The 21,428-nt window shown below is 51.7% G+C and overlaps 1 pseudogene and 3 gene segments (V, D, J or C); all 4 read left to right on the top strand.

Moving 5' to 3' along the window:
* Nucleotides 1-6,314, top strand: LOC123810913. The segment is given in 4 exon segments: nt 1-169; nt 296-624; nt 4,349-4,522; nt 6,276-6,314. Coding segments are annotated over 4 exon segments (588 nt in total).
* Nucleotides 6,315-10,658: 4,344 nt separating this feature from the next.
* LOC123810912 lies at nt 10,659-11,229 on the top strand. The segment is given in 2 exon segments: nt 10,659-10,713; nt 10,820-11,229. Coding segments are annotated over 2 exon segments (456 nt in total).
* Nucleotides 11,230-14,583: 3,354 nt separating this feature from the next.
* On the top strand, nt 14,584-15,244 carry LOC123810911 (annotated as a pseudogene).
* A 3,884-nt stretch (nt 15,245-19,128) lies between these two features.
* Nucleotides 19,129-19,661, top strand: LOC123810910. The segment is given in 2 exon segments: nt 19,129-19,206; nt 19,330-19,661. Coding segments are annotated over 2 exon segments (378 nt in total).
* The last annotated feature ends 1,767 nt before the right edge of the window (nt 19,662-21,428 follow it).

Raw genomic sequence — 21,428 nt, 5'->3', positions numbered from 1 at the left:
TGGAGGGACTTATTTGCATCAAGAAACCTCTTCCTCTGGGGCACAGGGAAAGATAAAATAGATCAGAGGTGCCCCCTGTAAGTGGAGGAACTCAGAAGGTGGAGCCTCAGCATTGTCCCTACCATGGACTGGACTCCTCTCCTCCTCACGCTCCTCACTCACTACACAGGTGCCTGGACCCTCAGGGTGGGAATGCGGCCCCAGGAGGACACACAGGCTGGGCCTGTTCCCCTGGAGTCCAGACTGAGTCGTTAGACCCTACTCACTGTCTCTGTCTTTCTTTCCTGTATCCCAGGGACCTGGGCCCAGTCTGGGCTGACCCAGGAAGCCTCAGTGTCGGGGTCTCCGGGTCAGACTGTCACCCTCACCTGCACTGGAAACAGCAATAATGTTGGATACAGTGGTGCAAGCTGGTACCAGCAGGTCCCTGGTGCTGTCCCCAAACTTCTCATCTATGGTACCAACAATCGACCCTCAGGGATCCCGGCTCGGTTCTCTGGCTCCCGTTCAGGAGCTAAGGCCACCCTGACCATCTCGGGGCTGCAGCCTGAGGATGAGGCCGACTACTACTGTCAGTCTTATGATAGTAGCTACAATCACACAGTGCTCCAGACTCTGGGGGAAGTGAGACCAAAACTCCCCAGGCCTCCCCGTCTTGGTCTGCCCTCATGGTTCCCCACCAAGGAGGGGCACTCTTTTCTGTCTCTTGCAGGAAAGTGTGTGTTAAGATTGTAGGTTTCTAAGTCCCTTTATTTTCTTTCCAAATTTTCCCCATGTGTGGATGATTGATTGCTATTTCTTTGCAATCTGTTCAGGAAGGTGAGTGAGTTCAGAACAAGGCAGCAGACCTTTTGCATTTCTGACAATGGGGCTGGAGCCGTTGCTTGCGGGGGGTCAGTTTTGTGCATGCGGAACAATGCGATGCATCCTTTGCACTCTGCACTCAACTGGGGATGGCAGTAGCAGCCTCTCCTGTAAGTCAGGACCCAGGAAACCACATGCAGACATTTCCAAATATGCCCTGAGCGGGCCCCATCATCTGAGCTTGAACCCCACAGGGTTAAAAGGATGTGTTCTCAGCTGTTAGGCAGCCTTCGCCTTTGAGTCCTGTTCTTCCCAGTCAGCTGGATAGAGACTAGAGGTCTCATCTCTCTGTGCCTCTGAGTTCCCATCTGTTAGACAAAACAATCCCGATGGTTCATGTGACATCAGAGCCTGTGACCTGGTCTTCTCTCACCCACAATGCAGTACAATTTAGGGCCGAACTCTGTGTGCAGTTAATATGTTGAAAATTTTTACAATGCACATACAACATGTGATATCTACCTTCATTTATTCTCTTAGGGAGTGCATTTCAAGCCTGAGATACAAAGATGACTGAACACATGACAGGGTCTTGTGCCCTTGGGGTCAGGTGTGTGTGGGTCCTGGAGCACAGACAGGAGCAGCAGGTGGGTGAGGAGCAGGCACTGAGGACAGAAGACAAGACCACCTCCATGAGCACGTAACCTGCCCAGGGCAAGGTGGTTGTTTGAGTGTCTGCTCACATTTCATTTAAATAACAGTCTGTAAGGCCATCATCATAAGAGACTAACTCACAACTCAAAATCCACCGTCTGATCAATAAAACATAATATTCATTTTCTTTACACAAAGTTTCACAATGGATTCTAGTGAAGAAACTCATAAATGAAGATCCATGGGTTTGAAATGTCTGTGTGAATGAGTCAGGATTCTGCCCTGTGACGTGGATGAAAGGAGCCAATAAGTGATGGTCTGAGGCCGTGTGTGCTGGTCTGGACTTCCTTCTGCTCCCACGTGTGACCTCTGAACCTCATGACTCCAAACACAGGAAGCCTGTTCCCCCTTCCCTCTCTCACTCAGCACAGCAGTCAGTCAGCTGATCATTGCAGTGATTTCTGTACACGTACATTCATGTGATGTGAGGTGGTGCTCCTTGCTGTCCTGTGCCAACATTTGGAGACATACATGGGTAATTATGCTAGAATACATGCTGATGAAGGGACATGTTGTGTGTTTCTGTTTTGTTTTCTTTTTTTTTTAAGATTTTATTTATTTAATTTTAGACAGGGGAAGGGAGGGAGGGAGCAAGAAAAAGAAGCATGAATGTGTAGTTGTCGCCTGAGCGCCCCCTACCAGAGACCTGGCCTGCACAGCAGGCATGTGCCTTGACTGGAAATCCAACCAGAGACCCTTTGGTTTGCAGGCTGGCACTCAGTCCACTGAGCCACACCAGCCAGGGCCTGTGAGTTTGTGTTTAAAAGTCAGTAGATACAGAGGATAGGAGATTAAATAGGAGGAGTCCCATGCATGGGGGTTGAGGTGGTGTAATTGATGCAGGCAGTTCTTTGAACTCTTCTCTATAGTTTGTGTGACTTCGACATTGTCATATTAATTCTCTTATTCTGCCCCTGATGACATGTGTGTGCCCTACTTCTACTGAGAGCCACTCAGATTTGGCCAAATGTGAGTTGTCACCATGAATTCAAGTTCAATCCTATTTCTCTCCAAAGATCAGAGTAACAGTCACCTTGAACACCATGATGGGAGGGGAGTCTGGGATCTGAAGTAACAGGGAGGTGGGGACTCGGAGGTTGAGAGCACATGGAGGGCTGTGTGGTGGGTGGAGAGGGCAGGCCAACAGGAAGCCCCCTGAGTGGAGGTCAGGATTTGGGGTTCTGTGCAAACAGCAGTGGGGAGACCCTGAGGGTTTTGAGCAGGGGGTGACCTGTCTGAGGTGAGAGAGAAAGATCCCTGGAGTGCCTTGAGAGCACAGCACCCCAGGTGAACAGGTGATCTTGGTCAGGGTCACTGAATATGAGTCCCTGTGAGTCTGGACATGTGGGGACCATGGGACTGTGGGCACAGGTAATGCAGAGGTGGATGCAGGCACAGAGGGAAGTGCTGGTCTCTGCCTCCAACCGACCAGACAGTCAGCACAGGTGCGAACGCATCTCACCCGAATGGTATCTTGTTACTGAAGTGAGACAATGAATAAGAAAGTTAAGGCAGTTTTGTTTAAAATAAAAACAAATGTGACATCACCTAAGAGAGAATCCTAACAAGAAACAATACATAGGTATGCAAAACAGTAAGAATAAAAAATGAGAGAAAACAAAGAAGACTAAAGATTAATTCCTAAAATGAATTAGGATGGTACACTTTCCACTGTTAAATGTGAGCCCTTCAAAAGACATTCTCTTTACCTATCACTCAGTCAAATAACATCTATGAAAACTGTGTGTGCATCACATGACTTGAGATGTTTGTTTAATAGGCCTCCTCTGCCCCTGCCCCTGAGTGTGTTCCTGGCAAATGCTCTGTGCAGTCTGGAAGAGCCTTCGAACCAGACGAGTGGTGTCCTCATCTGTGACATTGGATGTGAAGGTCACTGTGCATTTACTTTTGCAATATCATCACTGGCTGTGAAAATAAATTAATTTGTCATTTACGTAGAAGATAGCACCTCCCACAGTTTTGGATTCCTGGGAGTGGGATGCCACAGTAACCAGTACAGTGTCTCAGAGTCACCGTATCTGGGAACCAGACCCTGGATGTGATGAGACACTCAGTACCCTGCCCAGCTGCAGAAACCAACTTGAGCTTTGGGTCATGTTGGGAGGTGTTTGAACTGCCACCAGCAGGGGGCACTGAGGGACTGCCTTGTGGTGCCTACTAAGCTGCTCAGTAGGGACCATTCACTAATAGGAGCCTGGGTCTGGTGGTTGGAACCAGTGCACACTGACGGGGACTCAGCAGCTGTTTCCTCTGGGGCCTGATAGTATCCCCTGAGAAGGGGCCTCTGTGATGTCTCAATGGGTTATTCCCCTCAGGGGTCCCCCCAAGGGGTGAAGTCAGCCTCTATCTTCCTCAGTGTGAGTGTGAGCTGAACTCCAGCATCAGGGCGTTAGGAGGGGCTGGGCAGTCCCTGGGTGGACACTCATTTGCCTGGGTGGCCCCTCCCCTGGCAGAGCGTGGGGAGAAAAGGAGGCCTGGGCAGCCCAGCCCCACTGTGGGCTCAGGGGCTGTGTGCACCATGGCCTGGACCCCTCTCCTCCTCGTGCTCCTCTCTCACTGCTCAGGTAGGGACAGGTCTCGGGGACCAGGGCTCAGTTGCAAAGTTTATTCCCTTTCTGCTCCATCTCCTGAGAAAATTCCCCTGGTTCTGCCCCATCACTAACAAGTGTCTGTGTTTGCAGGTTCCCTCTCCCAGCCTGTGCTGACTCAGCCGCCCTCCCTCTCTGCATCTCTGGGAGCCACAACCAGACTCACCTGCACCCCCAGCAGTGGCTTCAGTGTTGGTGGCTATACGATAATCTGGTTTCAGCAGAATCCAGGGAGCCCTCCCCGGTATCTCCTGTGGTATAAATCAGACTCAGACAAGCACCAGGGCTCTGGGGTCCCGAGCCGCTTCTCTGGATCCAAAGACACCTCGGCCAATGCAGGGCTCCTGACCATCTCTGGGCTGCAGCCTGAGGACGAGGCCGACTATTACTGTGCTGTAGAGCATGGCAGTGGGAGCAGCTTAACTTACTCACAGTGGCTCAGATGCTGAGGAAGTGAGACAGAAACCCCTGGGCTCAGAGGTTATGCTCTGAGTCTCACTGCAGCTTTTGTGGAGGCCTCTGCAAGGTGGGCTCCTCTGCAGTCAGAAACGTCCATGGAAGGGGGCGGAGCAGCGCATAGTTATGAGTGAGAGCACAGGGCGTCCTGGGTCACTCTTGCTGAAGGGGTGACAAAGCCCGACTGATCATCCCCACAGAGTCTGGAGTAAATTTGAACAAGAATAATAGTTTTAAGTAAAAATTCGGTTCTTTCCTTCTGATGTGGTTTCAGTCAGAGCCTTTCACTTCTGACACTCTGGTCACCAAATACGTGGGGACATTTTGTTTACAACCAGCAAATCCCTGTGACAGCAGCTGGATGTCCCACCACACAACTCAGCTCCCACACGATCTGCCTGGAGATGGTGTCGGGTCCGCAATGAAGGGTTCCCTCCACGGGACTGCCCGCTCTTCAGGTGACGGTCACACGCAGGATGTGCTGAGGTCTCGTACATCTTCTTGGCTGTAAAATGAAGGTTTCTGTGGTCCCTCACTTTCGTTTCAATTAATTTGCTGACTCCACCTAAGCCCGTCTCTCTCCTCAAGGAAATGGGGCGCAGGCCTGAAAATTCCAAGCTTTGAATTGTGCCACTATCTATGAGTGAGCTGTTCTCCCTCAGGAGCCCACCCAGAGTCACCCCATTAGAACAATAGGTTGTCGGTCATCTAGGAAATCTGAGGGGTTCAGGAGTTCTGTTTCAGGGACCAGGGACTGAGACCAATATAGATTTTCTGTCCCCTCACAAAACTGTGTCTGCAACTACAAAGGATGACCAGTCAGTCACTGTCACCGCTCCAATTAACACCGTGATGTGTGAGTACTGTGTTACTCATGACGCATCACACTGACACGCTAATCTTGACCCTGGTCACAGACAGAGTTTTCTCCTTCTCTCAACACACCTGCGACTGCTGGTCAGAACCCAGGCAGACGTGCACTGCCCAGGCCCCGCCCACCACCCTCCCCTCTCTGCCCCTCTGCTGTCCCCTCTGGGCCTTCAGGATGAACTGGGTCTCCACTCCAGGGTTCCCGAGAAAAGTGAGGGGTCCTTTCCGTGGGTGTCACTCCCCAGGGCTCGGTCTCGAGGGAGGGGGATGAACAGACATCAATCCTCAGGAAGTTCCTCCACAATCTCATTTCCACGCCTCTCCCCAAACTGCAGCTGTCCACCCTCCTCCACCCACAGTCAGTCTCATTCACATGACAACACGAACCTTGATTGTCCTGAAAATGAAGTGTTCGTTTAACAGTTAAGTCTGTGCCCACAGGGGTTACTGAGGTGCTGGTGTTTCCTGCTGCAGAGTTACTGAGGCCTCACACGCCCACCTCTTCACAGGCACGTCCAGTGTGCCCTTGTCCCTGAGAAGATGTGTTTCCTGAGAACATCAGGATGAACCCGGCCACACACACTCATTTGTCTGGAGATGTCCCAGGCCTCAGTCCTTTCCCCAAATAAATGTGAACACTCTGTGTTGGTCACCCCCTGGGACGCACCAGGGACCTCAGGGCACTGTGTGGTGGGCGGTGGTGTCAGGGCAGAAAGAAGGGGCTGTGTGCACCCCTGACCTGGGCTCCCCGAGACCTGGGACCCCACGTCTGAGGACGCTGGGCCTGCGGGAGGGAAGTGCCCAGATTTCCCGCCCCCACAGGACCTGGACTCCGTGACGGGCAACGGTTACCAGAGCTGATCTGCTCCACATGCCTCCTTTCCCCTCCAATTCATCCTGGATCCAAGGAAGCGGCCTTCCACACCCTGGTCTCCTTAGTGCTGGGAGCCAGACCCTGAAGGGTCACACAGAGAACCCACCCCAAGGACAGGTTTGCTGGGAGAACGCCCTCAGGGGATGGAGAGGACTTGGGAGGACAGGAGGCCACTTGTCCTCAGGCTCAGAAGCTGAGGGAGAGGCTCCCTGAGGGTGTTGGGGAAAGTGTGTCTCTGTCTTACACACACACGCGCACACACACACAGACCCTCCTTCTACTCTGAGTGTATCTTCTTCTGGACTCTGCATTTCTTAGGCTTCTTTGTTTCTCTAGGAGTCAGGGTTCAACCACTGCTGACCCAGGTTCCTCAGGGTCAGCGTCTCCAGGAGACAGAATCTTCATCATCGGAAACAGCAGTGACATGAGTGTCCCTGGTCCTGTTATCAGGGCAGCGGGGAAATGCCCTGAACCCCGATCCCTGGGTGGACTCTGTGTTGTCTGTGTGTGGGCTGAAGGTTGCTCTGTGCCCGCATCACTCAGGTTATCCCGACTGTGCAGAGCAGACCTTCTCAGACGAGGCCCCTTCATGCCATTCAGAAGAGGCCAGGGCCTTCCCTCCTGAGCTCTGACTAGTTCCGTGTCCACCAGTGTGTGAGGCCCCAGTTTCCCACCACAGTGGTTCAGGAGGACTGATGCTGAGAGGACTGGGTGCCCCCCAAGCAGGTGAGGACCTGCCCACCCAGCCCTTGAACTTCAGCCCCAAGCCCCCGTGGACGTCTGCATCTGCACCTGTCACCCAATGCCCCTGACTGTCGCGTCCCTCACCTGACTTCTGATGCTGCTCATCTCCTCCTGTGCTTTCTGAACTTGTTGGTTTTCATGTCTCTGTCCAGGGTAACAGAAGGTATCTGTAAGCAAGGGACCCCTGTAGTAGGTAGAGGCGGTCAGGGGACTGAAGCAGAGTCCCCGCAGTGAGACCCCATGAGGAGGTCTGGCTGCTCCATTGGCGCTCCCCCTCGCCCACCTCCCCACACAGAGATCACTCCTGGGTGTCAGGGGAGCGAGCCCTGGAGAGCACAGGGTCCCTTTTCTCTGGGGCCAGGCGTCCCATGGGCTGTGACTCCAGACCCTGCAGTCAGTGTCACTCTGGGCTGTGTCTGAGGCCTGGTGCTTACTTGGGGCTCCACAGAGGTCATCACAGCCCGAACATTGGTCTGAGCTTCATTATTGCCTCTCCTGGGGACCTCAGCAACGTGGGTGGATGCTGTGGGAACTCGATTCAGCAGATCCTGGCAGGCGCCCTGGGCTGTGACAATGGAGGGTCCTGGATGCCCAGGCTCACAGCCAATCCTCAGCCTCCTTCCTGGCAGCTCTGGCTGCTGCTGGAGCTCATGGGCATCAGACAGACCCTCCCCTGTGCTGCCAGCCAGCCCCTCACATCCCTGTCCTGCTTGTGTCTGAGACTCTGCTGTCACACTCACTCATCATGCCCCCACCACATACACAGAGTGAAGAGGGACTCTGGGTGGGTGTGACACAAGGCAGCCCTTCCTCACCCAGAGCAGTGGGACCCTGGTGACCTCCTCAGAGCCCTGGCACCTGAGTCAAAGCTTGAGGGTCAAGGTCAAGCAGCCTCACGTTCCTGAGGAAAATTAGGTTCTAGGTCACCCTGCGACATTCCTGGGTCCTTAGGAGTCCCAGGTTTCTGTGGCCTCACCTGGGGCAGCTATAGCTGAGGCTCAGGAGGAGGGAAAGGCCCATCTTCTTCACCCACAGTCACGAGTGCCCCCTGCAGGCCTGGACACATGCTGGCCCTGCTCTGAGGGAGAGGGACCATCCTGGAACCAGGGCAAAGGAGAAGGCTTGTACCACATGTCTGACCTGCACAGTGTGGCTGTGCTCTGACTCGGTCAGACTGATCACAGTACAAAATGCTGTGGACAGGTATTGATTGTGTTCCACGTGAGGTTTTCCCTCCATCTCCTGCCATTAGACTCTGAGGCTCAGAGAGTATGAATCAATCACATGGGATCCCCACAAGTCGGGCTCCCATTGGTCTGGGGCTCAGTCCCTCCCGACCCCAGGGAACAGATTGTCACCCCAGGGCAGAGGCTGACCCAGGACACGGTCTGACCAGCTCCCCCTGGGTGGCCACACTGTCCTCTCTACTTGGGTCTCATGAACTTCATTGTGACAATTTCCCCTCTTACACTTCTCATCTGTAGCCACCTCGTGTGTCACAGGTGACAGTGATCTCAGCCGTTTATATCCAAGACAGCCCCCAAGACAGTGTGACTCAGAATTGTAGGGAGACACGGGTAGGAGGCCCAGCTCAGCTGCACTCAGGAAGTCCCTAACATAGGGACCTGTGTGACAGCTGTGCTGGAAAGACCTGATGGTTTCCCAGGACACAGACACAATGTCTGTGGCGTCCCCCACAGGGCAGTCATATAACACAGTCTAGTCAGGCCTGGGGGACCCAGACATCACGGCCCTTTAAGCCCTGCCTCGCACAGAAATGTCTAGGGGATCATGGCAGGTGCAGAGCCTCAGCAAACGGTGTCAGTCAGAGCCAGTCGTGCAGCTGCTCTGGGAGCTGAAAGAGGGAGGGACAGGTTTTCTTAATCATTCATTGTCCCTGTTCATGCTGCGGTCCAGGCCGTGTGCACTCAGGGGACACCCCATGACTGTATCAGGTGCCCTGGGCCCTCCCTCCTCCACCCTCCCATGGGCTGTCCTGTTGAAGATGACAAACCCACCCTGTAGAGTCCCCATTGTCAGCCCTGGTTCATCTCAGGACTGCGGGTCCTGTCTGCCCTTGGGAGGGCAGCTTCAGGAAAAGTTCTCTGGCTCCACCCCCACCTCCTCCAGCGCTGTCCCCCTGACCACCTCCAGGCTGCAGCCTGAGGCCGAGGCCAATGCCCTTCGTCTCTCTCATGGCAGTGGCTGCAAGTTCACCGTGCCCCAGACTCCCGGGGTTGTGACAGCAAAACTCCCTCGGGCCTCCCTGTCCTGGGTCTGCCCTCCCTGGTCCCCAGAGTGGAGGGTTGACAAAGACCCCTTGAGTGCCTTGAAGGCACAGAGCCCAAGGTGAGCCAGTGCTCCTGGTCCTGGCTATTGACTAAGAGGCCCTGTGAGAGTAGACGTGTGGGGGCCGTGGGACCGTGGGCCCAGGTGAAGCAGAGCCGGATACGGGGCACCGAGAGGAAGTGATGCTTTGTGGATCGAATTCATTGCCCAACATTCAGCAGCACATCTTCCAACAGGTCACAACCTCACTTTCATCTGGCTACTAAAACAGGCAATGAATAAGAAAATGACAGTAGGAAAAGTATTGTTTAAAATATATACATTTTTTAGGCCACCTAAGACTAAATTGTAGCCAAAAACACAACAGAGGTATGTGGAACACCAATAATAAAGAATAAGAGGAAACTACAAATAAAAGTTAATTCCTAAAGTGAATTAGTGTGCTACACTTTTCAGTATTAAATGTAAAGCCTCTTGAAGCCACTTTCTTTATCAATCATTGAATCAAGTCAGATCTATGAAACCTTACATGCATCCCATGAATCGAAATGCTTGCTGAGTCGGCCTCCTCTGCACATGCCTCTGTGAATCCCGGAAAACTACTTCAAACCAGATGAATGGTCCCCTGGTCTGTGACATTGGACATGCAGGCCACTTTGCATTTACTTTTGGACATCTTTACTGGAGTTGAAGCAAATTAATTAGCCATAACAGTGCATGTTTTCACCTCTCAGAGAACCAGACCCATGGGGTGAGATGCTATAGTAACCACCAGTTCAGTAACCATCAGAGTCACAGTATCTGGGAGCAGACCCTGGATGTGTGAATAGAGTCAGTGACCTGCTGAGCTGTAGAGACCAGCTGGGCTCTCAAGGCCTTGGGTTGAATGGGGAGGTGTAGCCACTGCCACCAGTAGGGGGCACTGAGGGACTGCCCTGGGGGTGTCTATCAAGCTGCTCATCAGGGACCATTCACTCCTAGGAGGATGTGTCTGGGGTCTGGGCCTTGAGCTCACAGATGGGGACTGAACAGCTGTGTCCGTCCTGGCATGGCAGAGTCCCCTGAGCAGGGTTCTTAGTGTTGTTTCCAGATGTACTTCCCCACAAGTTGCTCCCAAAAGGTGAAACCAACCTCCATCCCTCTGTCTGGGGTGTGAGCTGAGCTCCAGCACCAGGGCTCAGGGAGGGTCTGGGCAGCCCCTGGATCAACACACATTTGCATGGACAGCCCCTCCCCTGGCAGAGGGTGGGGAGAAAAGGAGGCCTGGGCGGGCCAGCCCCACTGTGGGCTCAGGGGCTGTGTGCACCATGGCCTGGACGCCTCTCCTCCTCGTGTTCCTCTCTCACTGCACAGGTAGGGACAGGCCTCTGTTCCCCAGGTTACACTCTTCATGTTCTATCTCCTGGGTAACTCTTCCTGGTTCCTGCCGCATCAGTGAGAAGTGTCTGTGTTTCTCCAGGTTCCTTCTCCCAACCTGTAGTGACTCAGCCGCCCTCCATCTCTGCATCTCCGGGAGCCACAGCCAGACTCACCTGCACCCTCAGCAGTGACACCAGTGTTGGCAACTCTGTTATATCCTGGCACCAGCAGAAGCCAGGGAGCCCTCTCCGGTATCTCCTGTCCTACTACTCAGACTCAAGCAAGGACCAGGGCTCTGGGGTCCCCAGCCGCTTCTCTGGATCCAAGGATGCCTCGGCCAATGCAGGGCTCCTGACCATCTCTGGGCTTCAGCCTGAGGACGAGGCCGACTACTACTGTCTGTCTGTTGATAGTAGTGGTAATCACACAGTGCTGCAGACTCAGGGGGAAGTGACACCAAAACCCCCAGAGCTTCCCTTTCTGAGTCTGCACTCAGCCTGTCCCCACTAAGCAGAGTGCTGTTTTCTGTCTCCTGCTGGAAAGTTTGTGTTGAGATTGCAGGGTTCTGAGTCCCTCTATTTTCTTTCCAGCTTTCCCCCTTTCAGGGAGTTTGGTTGCCTGTTTTCTGTACAATGAATTCCTGAGGGCGAGTTAGTTCAGAGCGGAGTGTGTGAGCCTGTGTGTTTGTGGAATGCGGCTGGGTCAGTGCTTGTGAGGGTTCTGCTCTGTGCATGTGGGACACTCAGATGCATCCTTTAGACTCTGTTCATAGATGACAGTGACACCCTCTTGTTAAGTTATGACTTATGAAACCACCTGAAGATTTTCAGATATGCCCTGAGGGGCCCCAGTGACCCCCATGGTAAGACCTTGGGGGTTAAATGAGCATGTTCTCAGCTGTTAGGCAGCCTTTGCCTTCGAGTGCTGTTCATGCCAGTCAGCTGGACAGAGACTAATGTGCTGTCTCTCTGTGCTTCTGAGTTCCTGTCTGTTAGACAAAGGTGTTACACAAACTTACATGAAGTCAGAGCCTGGAACATAGTCAAGTGGAACATTCTCTCAATCAGGGTGAAGGACAGGAGGAGGACAGCTAGTGGAGGGAGGGTGAGGCCAGGGAGTGAGGTGATTTAGCCAAAGGAAAGGACTCATGGGCATGGACATCAGTGTGGTGATTGCTGAGGTGAGGAGGGTGTAAGGGGCATAAATGTTAATGGAAACTAATATAATAAAGATTGAATGAAACAAACAAAAAATGAAACAGAAATCCATAAGTGAAGTATAATTTTTTGCCAAAATACATATGCAGTTAATATATTGAAATTTTACACATTGCAGATAACACATTTCATATGTTTTCATTTGCTCCCTTAGGGAGTGAATTTCAAGCCTGAGACACAAGGTGAATGAACACATGACAGGGTCTCGTGCCCTCGGGGTCAGGTGTGTGTGGGTCCTGGAGCACAGACAGGAGCAGCAGGTGGGTGAGGAGCAGACACTGAGGACAGAAGACAAGATGACCCCCATGAGCATGTGACCTGACCAAGGGATGATGGTTGTTTGAGTGTCTTCTCACATTTCACTTAAATAACGGTCTGTGAGGCCATCATCACCAGAGACTAACTCACAACTCAAAATCTACCATCTGATCTGATCAATAAAACGTAATATCCATTTTCTTTACTCAAAGTCCCACAGAGGACTGTAGTGCAGAATCTCATAAATGAAGATCCATGGGTTTGAAGTGTCTGTGTGAATGAGACAGGACTCTGTCCTGTGACGTGGGTGAAGGGACCTGATAAATGATGGTCCGAGGTTGTGTGTGCTGGTCTGGACTTCCCTCTGCTCACACGTGTGACCTCTGAACCTCATGACTCCAAACACAGGAAGCCTGTTCCCCCTTCCCTCTCTCACTCAGCTCAGCAGTCAGTCAGCTGATCGTTGCCGTGATTTCTGTGCACGTACATTGATGTGGAGGTGGTTGGGACCCGTTGCTGTCCTGTGCAGAGTTTGGGGACGTAAATGATATTTACGCTACAACATGTTCTGATGAGGGTCGTGGTGTGTGGGTGTGTTCTCAGCGTCAGTGAGGGAGCAGAGAAAGAGGTGCAGGGAGTACAGGATTGGACAAGGGGTGTCCTTTGGAGGGTGGATGAGGTTGTATCATCCATGCAGGCAGCACTTTGAACTGTTTCATGTAGTTTGTATGACTTTCACATTGCGATATTCGTTCTGTAATTCTGTCTGCAATGACGTGTGTGTCTACTACTGAGGGCCACTCAGAATGACCGAAATATGAGTGTTACCATGATTCAAGTTTAATCCTATTTCCTTCCTAAGGACAGCAGAGGACATGTCAACACTATGAAGGGACAGGAGTCAGGGGGCAGAAGTAACAGGGAAGTGGGGAAGTCGGACGTCTGAGAGCACGTGGAGGTGCTGTGTGATGGGTGGGCACCATCGGGAAGCCCCCTGAGGGGAGCCCAGGGGCTGGGGTTCTGTGCAGACAGTAGTGAGGAGTCCCTGAGGGTTTTAAGCAGGGGTGACTTCTCTCAGGTGAATGAGAAAGGCCCCTTGAGTGCCTCGAGGATGCAGGGCCCGAGGTGGGCAAAGGATCCTGGCCAGAGTCATTGACTAGGAGTCCCTGTGAGTCTAGACATGAGGGGACCATGGGGCTGTAGGCACAGGTGCAGCAGAGGTGGACCTGGACACAGAGGGACGTGATGGTCTCTGCCTCCAACTGCCCAGACACTCAGTACAGGTGCCAGACACCCAGTACAGGTACCGACTGGTATCTTGCTACTAAAGTGAGGCAATGAGTAAGACAATACAGGCTGGGAAAGTACTGTTTGCAATATAAACACATTTTAGGGCTCCCAAAGCAAATATTTAACCAGAGACACATGACACAGGTAGGCAGAACACTAAGCAAAAAAAATAAGAGAAAACGAAGAGTAAAAGTTAATTTGTAAAATGAATTAGCATGTGACACTTCCCACTGTTAAATGGGAGCCCTTCAAAAGCCATTCTCTTTACCAGGCATTGAATCCAATCAGATCCGTGAAAGCTGTACAGGCATCACATCACTTGAAAGGTTTGCTGAGCTGAGCCTCCTCCGCACGTGAATCTGAGTGTGTTCCTAGAAATTTCTCTGAAAAACCCACATGAGTCCTTCCATCCAGATGAATATGCCCCTAATCTGTGACATTGGACATGAATCTTTGAATTTACTATTACAGCATCTTTACTGAATGTGAAATAAATTAAGTTGTTACTCCCATACATGTTTGCACCTCATACAGTTGTGGATTCCTGGGAGTGAGATGCACCAGTAACCAGTACAGTGTCTCAGAGTCACAGTATCTGGGAACCAGACCCTGGATGTGTGAAGAGAGTCAGTGACCTGCTGAGCTGCAGAGACCAGCTGGGATCTCAGGGTTTTGGTCCTTGAAGAGGTGAGTGCTCTGCCGTCTTAAGGGGGCGCTGTGGGACTGCCCTGGTGTGCCTACCAGGCTGGTCATGGGGACCATTCAGTCCTGGGGGGTGGGCCTGGAGGATGGGCCCTGTGCCCCCTGATGGGGACTCAGCAGCTGTGTCCTCTCAGGCCTGGCAGAGACTGCAGAGCAGGGACCTTTGTGTGGTCTCAGCAGGTGCTTCCTCCCAGGGCTCTCCCAAGGGGTGACACCAAGCACTATCCTCCTCGGTCTGGGTGTGAGCTGAGCTCCAGCACCAGAGATCAGGGAGGGGCTGGGCAGCCTGTGGAAGGACACACATTTGCATGGACAGCCCCTCCCTTGGCAGAGGGTGGGGAAGTAAAGGAGGCCTGGGCAGCCCAGCCCCACTGTGGGCTCAGGGGCTGTGTGCACCATGGCCTGGACTCCTCTCCTCCTCCTGCTCCTCTCTCACTGCACAGGTAGGGACAGGCCTTGGGGACCAGGGCTCAGTTCCCAAATTTATTCCCTTTCTGTTCCATCTCCTGAGAAGGCTCCCCTTGTTCTGGCCCATCACTGACAAGTGTTTGTGTTGCTGCAGGTTCCCTCTCCCAGCCTATGCTAACTCAGCTGCCCTCCCTCTCTGCATCTCCTGGAGCCACAGCCAGACTCACCTGCACCCCCAGCAGTTGCTTCAGTGTTGGCAGCTACTACATAAACTGGTTGCAGCAGAAGCCAGGGAGCCCTCCCCGGTATCTCCTACAGTATAAATCAGAGTCAGAGAAGCACCAGGGCTCAGGTGTCCCCAGCCGCTTCTCTGATCCAAAGATGCCTCGGCCAATGCAGGGCTCCTGACCATCTCTGGGCTGCAGCCTGAGGACGAGGCCGACTATTACTGTGTTATATTTCATGGCAGTGGGAGCATCTACAGTGACTCACTGTGGCTCAGATGCCGAGGAAGTGAGACAGAAACCCCTGGGCTCAGAGGTTATGCTCTGAGCCTCACTGAAGCTTCTGTGGGGGCCTCTGCAAGGTGGGCTCCTCTGCAGTCAGAAACGTCCATGGAAGGGGGCGGAGCAGCACACAGTCATGAGTGAGGGCACAGGGTGTCCCCGGGTCACTCTCGCTAAAGGGGTAGCAAAGCCCAACTGACTGTCCCCACAGTGTTGGAGTAAATTTGAACAAGAACAATAGTTTTAAGTAAAAATTCATTCCTTTCATCCTGTTATGTCTTGTTTTGCAGTCAGGACCCTTCACTTCTGACACTCTGGTCACCAAATGTGGGGCATTTTTTTTTTCTGTAAGGAATTCCCTGTGACAGCAGGTGGATGTCCCACCACACAACTCAGCTCCCACACGACTGCTGGGAGACGGTCCAGGTTCGCAGGGAAGGGCTCTGTCCCAGATCCTGGTCACAAGCAGAATGGCCCAGGTGTCATTAATGCATTGGATATAAATGGAAGTTTCCCATGTTCCCTCACTTCATTGGAATTAATTTGCTGACACCACCTGAACTCTTCTCCCCCCTCAAGGAAATGGGAGGCAGGTGTGCAAATTCTAGGCTTCATATCCTGCCTCTGTCTATGAGGGAGCAGTCCTCCCCCAGGAGCCCACCCCCAGTCACCTCATTGGAACGAAAGGAGCACCTATCACCCAGGATATTTCATGGTGAGGTGCTCTGTGTGAGGAACCACGGCTAGAGACCAATATAAATTCTCTATTATCTCACAGCTCTGTGTCTGCAACTACAAATGATGACCCTGACAGTCATTGTTACCAAATCAATTTTATAATTCAGAATCTCGTGTTACTTCTGGAACAACCCCGCAGTCCCAGGCCCTTCAGCCTGACCCTGGACACTGGGCTCTTGGGTGCCCTCCATGACTGGTGACCTCATGACTGTCAGTGGGTTCTCCTGAGCCCACAGGCACTCACTGTCCCCCTGTCCTCTCACACTTCCCTGGGCTCCCCAGCCATCCAGGCTGTGGGGCATCAGGAGCAGGAAGTCCCCAGTGTGTGCCTGTGTTTCCTCCCCCATGTAGCTGCTGATGAGCCCAGACCCCAGGTGAGCTTCTCCTGCACAGGAAGCAGCAGACACACTGAAGGTGACCATGGCAATGTTTCCACGGGCTTCCAGGTAGAAGCCCCCACAGGTATGACCTATTAGAACAGTGATGGAACATCCAGGGTTTTGATTCTCATTTTCTGAATTCATTGTTGTCATTTGAACCTCTTTGACTACCTCTGGGGTCCAGCCTTAGAAGACGCTGGTGATGGTTGTTACAGAGCTGAACACAACCCCAATGCCACAATGATGGTGGTAAGGATGGTGTGTCCATGGGGACAGTGACAGATCTACCCTCCCAGCCCCTGCTCACTTTAGCAGTCCCCATCCTTCCCTGTGACAGACACCTGCTCTGGAGTTGGCTTCTGCTGCCACTTGTTCTGGGGGGGCTCCACCTGCAGGGCCCCCCTAGCTGCCACAGATGAGAATCAGTCTACCAGACAGGATCCCAAGACAGAATTTGCTTGTAGAGGAAAGATGTCTGATCTCTCAAGGGGGAAGGGCTGAGAGCCTTTTCCTGAATGGGCTTCTATTGGGTTGGTTTTGTGCAAGAATACAGGTAAAGCTTATTAATCATGGTCAGGCAGTAAGGATCAAACAACAGGTAACATACAAAGAACTCTGAGGGCCTATTTTGAGTCAGGGTCAGATAGCTAAAGAGCCATAAAACTTTGAGGGAGAAACTCACTTCTGGCTTGGACCCTTGTCATTTAATTGAGAGCATTCTAAAAAAAGCAGGTTTCACAGGATTTTATATACTCTTTCTTAGGCCTGATCACACTAGGGCACCCGCTCTTTCTAGCACAGGGCTGCACTCATCACTGGCATTGTTTCAGGCTTAAAGCATTGTTTCAGGCTTAAGTCAGGCAGAGGAAGGAAGCAGCCAAGTGATTAGGACACTTCTCAGAAGACAGAATGAGGACTCAGGCTATATCAAAGTCAAGGGGTGAGGGTCCATCGCCCCCTTTTGCTATGGCTCCCCAAGTACTTCCCTGGGACATCCTTGTGATTGTGCCTGTCTTAGGTCGTTCCCCCCTTAAGGAACCTTACTCGGCATTGGCCAACTGATCAAGCATTGGGGACCAGGCAGTGTGAAGTAAAAGGAGCAGAAGCAGTTCTCCTGCCGGGGAGGTAAGCTTTGTCTCCTTAGTGGCTTATGGTCCAAAGGTTGCTCACTCAGCCTTAGCCATGGGGGTGGGGTGGTTAGAGCTTCTGAAACCAGGCAGGGTGGTTCTCAACAACTTGTGCTTTTAAAACAAAAAAATTTATTCTTTCAATTTTCTCTTTGTGGTGTGAATGAAAATGTCACCATTTGAAGATATGGTTCTCCCAATGCACATAGACTTGTTTTGTTCCAGAGTAAAGGAGTCATGCAGTGCTGAGTGGGGTTGGGAAAGGCCCAAATGCAGCACATGAGACCCCAGAGGACCAGGTGGGCGTTTATGCTTCAGTGTTGCTCTGTGAGATCATGAAAAAAGCATTTCTCAGACACATGAGCAGGAGAGAAGGCTGCTCATAGAAGCCTGCCCCTGTGTCACATGTGTGTCTGTCCTGCCATGGAAAGTGGTCGACAGTGTCTTCAGTAAGGCCAGAACAAAGACCAGTATCCAGAGTTTCTGGTTGTTATTAAAGCTTAGTCTTTTGGGGCACAGCACCTGGTTGGGCCCTACTTGGCTGCTAGACCCACACTGTGGTTATGGAGAGAAGCAGGGAACAAAGGGGGCGAGTGTGTGCTCCTGGGAGAGAAAGAGAGAGAGACTCCTTTCTGGCTAAGTAAGCAGGTGATGCTCCCTGGTTGATGATGCTAAATCATGGCTGATTCCCTTTGCTTCCTTCCTTCCATTGTTCACACCCAGCTAACACATGCATAGCAACCTGTGTGTTTCCTGGTACCACCTGGGCTTCACTCACACTTCTCTGAGCCCTGACACCACAGAGAACTTGTTTTCACCTGATGGAAGACCTTTGTGGAGCCTTCAAAATCTTATGTGGTGGGGAACCTCACCCTCCCCCCTCACTCAGCAGTTCTGAACAGTCTTATGACTAAGGAACATGTACAACTGGGAGATCAATGTGAAAAGATGGAGAACATAAGGTGTTACTGGGAAATTACATGTGTAACAACGAGGGACCACCAGGTTTCCATCAGCACGACCAACACTTACACTCTGAGGACAGCAGAGGCTCCCAGGCTGTGGGGCAGCAGAGACTCTCATTCCTGCTGCTGGGATGCCCCAGCAATGGGCACCTTTGAAGACACTTTGGCAGTTTCTCACAAAGTTAAACACACTCTTGTGTGATAGAAGACAGAAACCACTCTCCTAAGTCTTTATTTAAATCGGAGACTTGTGTTCAAACAAGCATATGCAGATGAAGTTACAACTCCTTCATTCACATTTGTTAAAACTTACAGAGCAACTGCTATGTCCTTTAAGAAGAGAATGAATTAACGAAACAAACTCTGGTACATATTCAATGGAAAAATATAATTGGCAACATCCATAAATGACTGTTCAGGCCACAGAAATACATGAAGGAGCGTAACATGCATATTTCTAAGTGAAGGGAGCCAATGTGAAAAGGCTGGGACTGGGAGGGGCACATGATCAGGGCCAGGAGAAGGGCAGGACCCTGAGCTCCAGGACCAGCCCGAGGACACCATGTCTCCTGTATCCACCAGAGGGCGTCCATGCCTCACATTCCTCAGCTATGTGTCCTGGTCCTGACTCTTGCCTCTTTCATTGTCATATTTGGGTTGGAGCCCTCCTACTTCTATGATCTCTTGGTGTCAGCAGGAGCCCTGGTTTGGTTATAGCAGTGGGTTCAAGGGCCAATAAAAGGGAAGATTTGCATAACGACATCCACTCTAAGCCTCAGGCTGACATAAAGTCTGAAGACTCAGGTTTGGCTGTGGGGCTCAGGAAGCAGAGTCTGGGGGCGTCTCCACCATGGACTGGGCTGCACTTCTCCTCACTGTCCTGGCTCACTGCACAGGTGGGGCCTGAGGGGGATTCTGGAAGGGGACCACCTTGTCCCCTGGGTTGATGACCTCACCTCCCTCCTTGGAAACAGGGTCGGGTCTTCCTCACTGATCTCTGTGTTGCTCCCTCCTTGCAGGGTCTTGGGCAGAGGTTGTGCTGACTCAGCCCGGCTCTGTGTCTGGGTCTCTGGGACAGACGGCCACCATCTCCTGCACTCGCAGCAGCGGCAACATTAGAAGCAACGATATGCACTGGTACCAACACCATCCAGGCAGAGGCCCCACAACTGTGATCTATCAAGTTAACAAAAGACCCTCTGGGGTTCCAGATCGGTTCTCTGGCTCCATAGACAGATCTTCCAGTGCTGCATCCCTGACCATCTCAGGGCTGCAGCCTGAGGACGAGGCCGACTACTACTGTCAGTCTTATGGTGATAGTCCTGGTACCTATACTCACACAGTGCTGTAGACTCAGGGAGAAGTGAGACCAAAACCCCCAGAGCTTCCCCTTCTGGGTCTGCACTCAGGCTGTCCCCACCAAGGAGGGTGCCCTCTGCTGTCTCCTGCTGGAAAATCTGTGTAGAGATTGTAGGTTTCTGAGTCCCTCTATTTTCTTTCCCACTTTCCTGTCAGGGAGGTTGGTTGCCTATTTCCTGTACAATGAATTCCTGAGGGTGAGTTAGTTCAGAGCAGGGCATGTGAGCCTGTGTGTTTGTGGAATGGGGGCGGGTCAGTGCTTGTGGTTTGCTCTGTGCATGTGGGACACTCAGATGTGTCCTTTCATCTATGCTCATAAGATGACAGTGACACCCTCTTGTTAAGTTATGACCCAAAACACCACCTCCAGATTTCTAGATATCCCCTGAGGGGTGAATGACCCCTGTGTGACACCCACTGGATTAGAAGGATGAGTTCTCAGCGGTTAGGCAGCCTTTGCGTTTGAGTGCTGTTCATGCCAGTCAGTTGGACTGAGACTAATGTGCAGTCTCTGTGTGCTTCTGAGTTCCAGTCTGTGAGATAATACATTACACAGATTCAGGTGAGGTCAGAGCCTCTGGCCTAGTCTTGTGGAAAGTCCTGTCAATCAGTGTGAAGGACAGCAGGAGGACAGGTAGTGTGCAGGTGGGGCTTAGGGGGTGGAGGGATTGAGCAAAGGGAAGGGAGTCATGGACATGGACAACAGTGTGGTGATTGCTGAGGTGAGGAGAGTGTAAGGAAAGTAAATGTTAATGGAACCTAATATAATAAAGATTAAATGAAACAAACAAAAAAAACAAACAGAAATCTATAAGTGAAGTATCATTTTGAGCTAAAATACCTATGCAGTTAATATATTGAAATTTTACACATTGCACATAAAATATTTCATATATATTTCATTACTCCCTTAGGGAGTACATTTCAAGCCTGAGACACAAAGGTGAATGAACACATGACAGGGTCTGGTGCCCTTGGGGTCAGGTGTGTGTGGGTACTGGAGCCCAGACAGGAGCAGCAGGTGGGTGAGGAGCAGACACTGAGGACAGAAGACCACACAACCCCCAGGAGCAAATACCTGCCCAGGGCATGATGATTGAGTGTCTGCTCACATTTTACTTAAATAACAGTCTGTAAGGTCATCAGTTGTCACCTGAGACTAACACACATCTCTAAGTCTGCCATGTGATCAATGAAAGGTAATATTCCTGTTCTCAACACAACGTTCCACAAATGACATTGGTAGGAAAACTCATAAAGGAAGAACCTGTGGTTTGAAATGTCTGTGTGAACCAGACAGGATTCTGCCCTGTGACGTGGGTGAAGGGAGCCGATAAATGATGGTCCGAGGCCGTGTGTGCTGGTCTGGACTTCCTTCTGCTCACACGAGTCACCTCTGAGCCTCATGGCTCCAGACACAGGAGGTCTGTTCCCCCTTCCCCCTCTCAGTCAGCACAGCAGTCAGTCAGAGGACCACTCTGGAGATGACAACACAGGACATTTATGTGACGGTGGTTGGAACTTGTTGCTGTCCTGTGGAAGAGTTTGGGACATAAATGATGTTAGTGCTGCAATACTGCTGATAAGGGATCTGGTGTGTGGATGTGTTTTTATCTTTGGTGAGGGGGTGGAATGAGTGATACAGGAGATAGAAGATTAAACAAGAGGAGAACTATGCTGGAGGTTGGGCTGGTATAATGGGTTCAGGTGGTTCTGTAAACTCTTCTGTGTAGTTTGTGTGACTTCCACATTGTCACGT

Source organism: Phyllostomus hastatus, unplaced genomic scaffold (genome assembly GCF_019186645.2).
Source record: "Phyllostomus hastatus isolate PE091 unplaced genomic scaffold, TTU_PhHast_1.1 phas_scaffold_760, whole genome shotgun sequence".
Lineage (NCBI taxonomy): Eukaryota > Metazoa > Chordata > Mammalia > Chiroptera > Phyllostomidae > Phyllostomus > Phyllostomus hastatus.
This window is presented reverse-complemented; position numbering and strand designations above follow the sequence as displayed.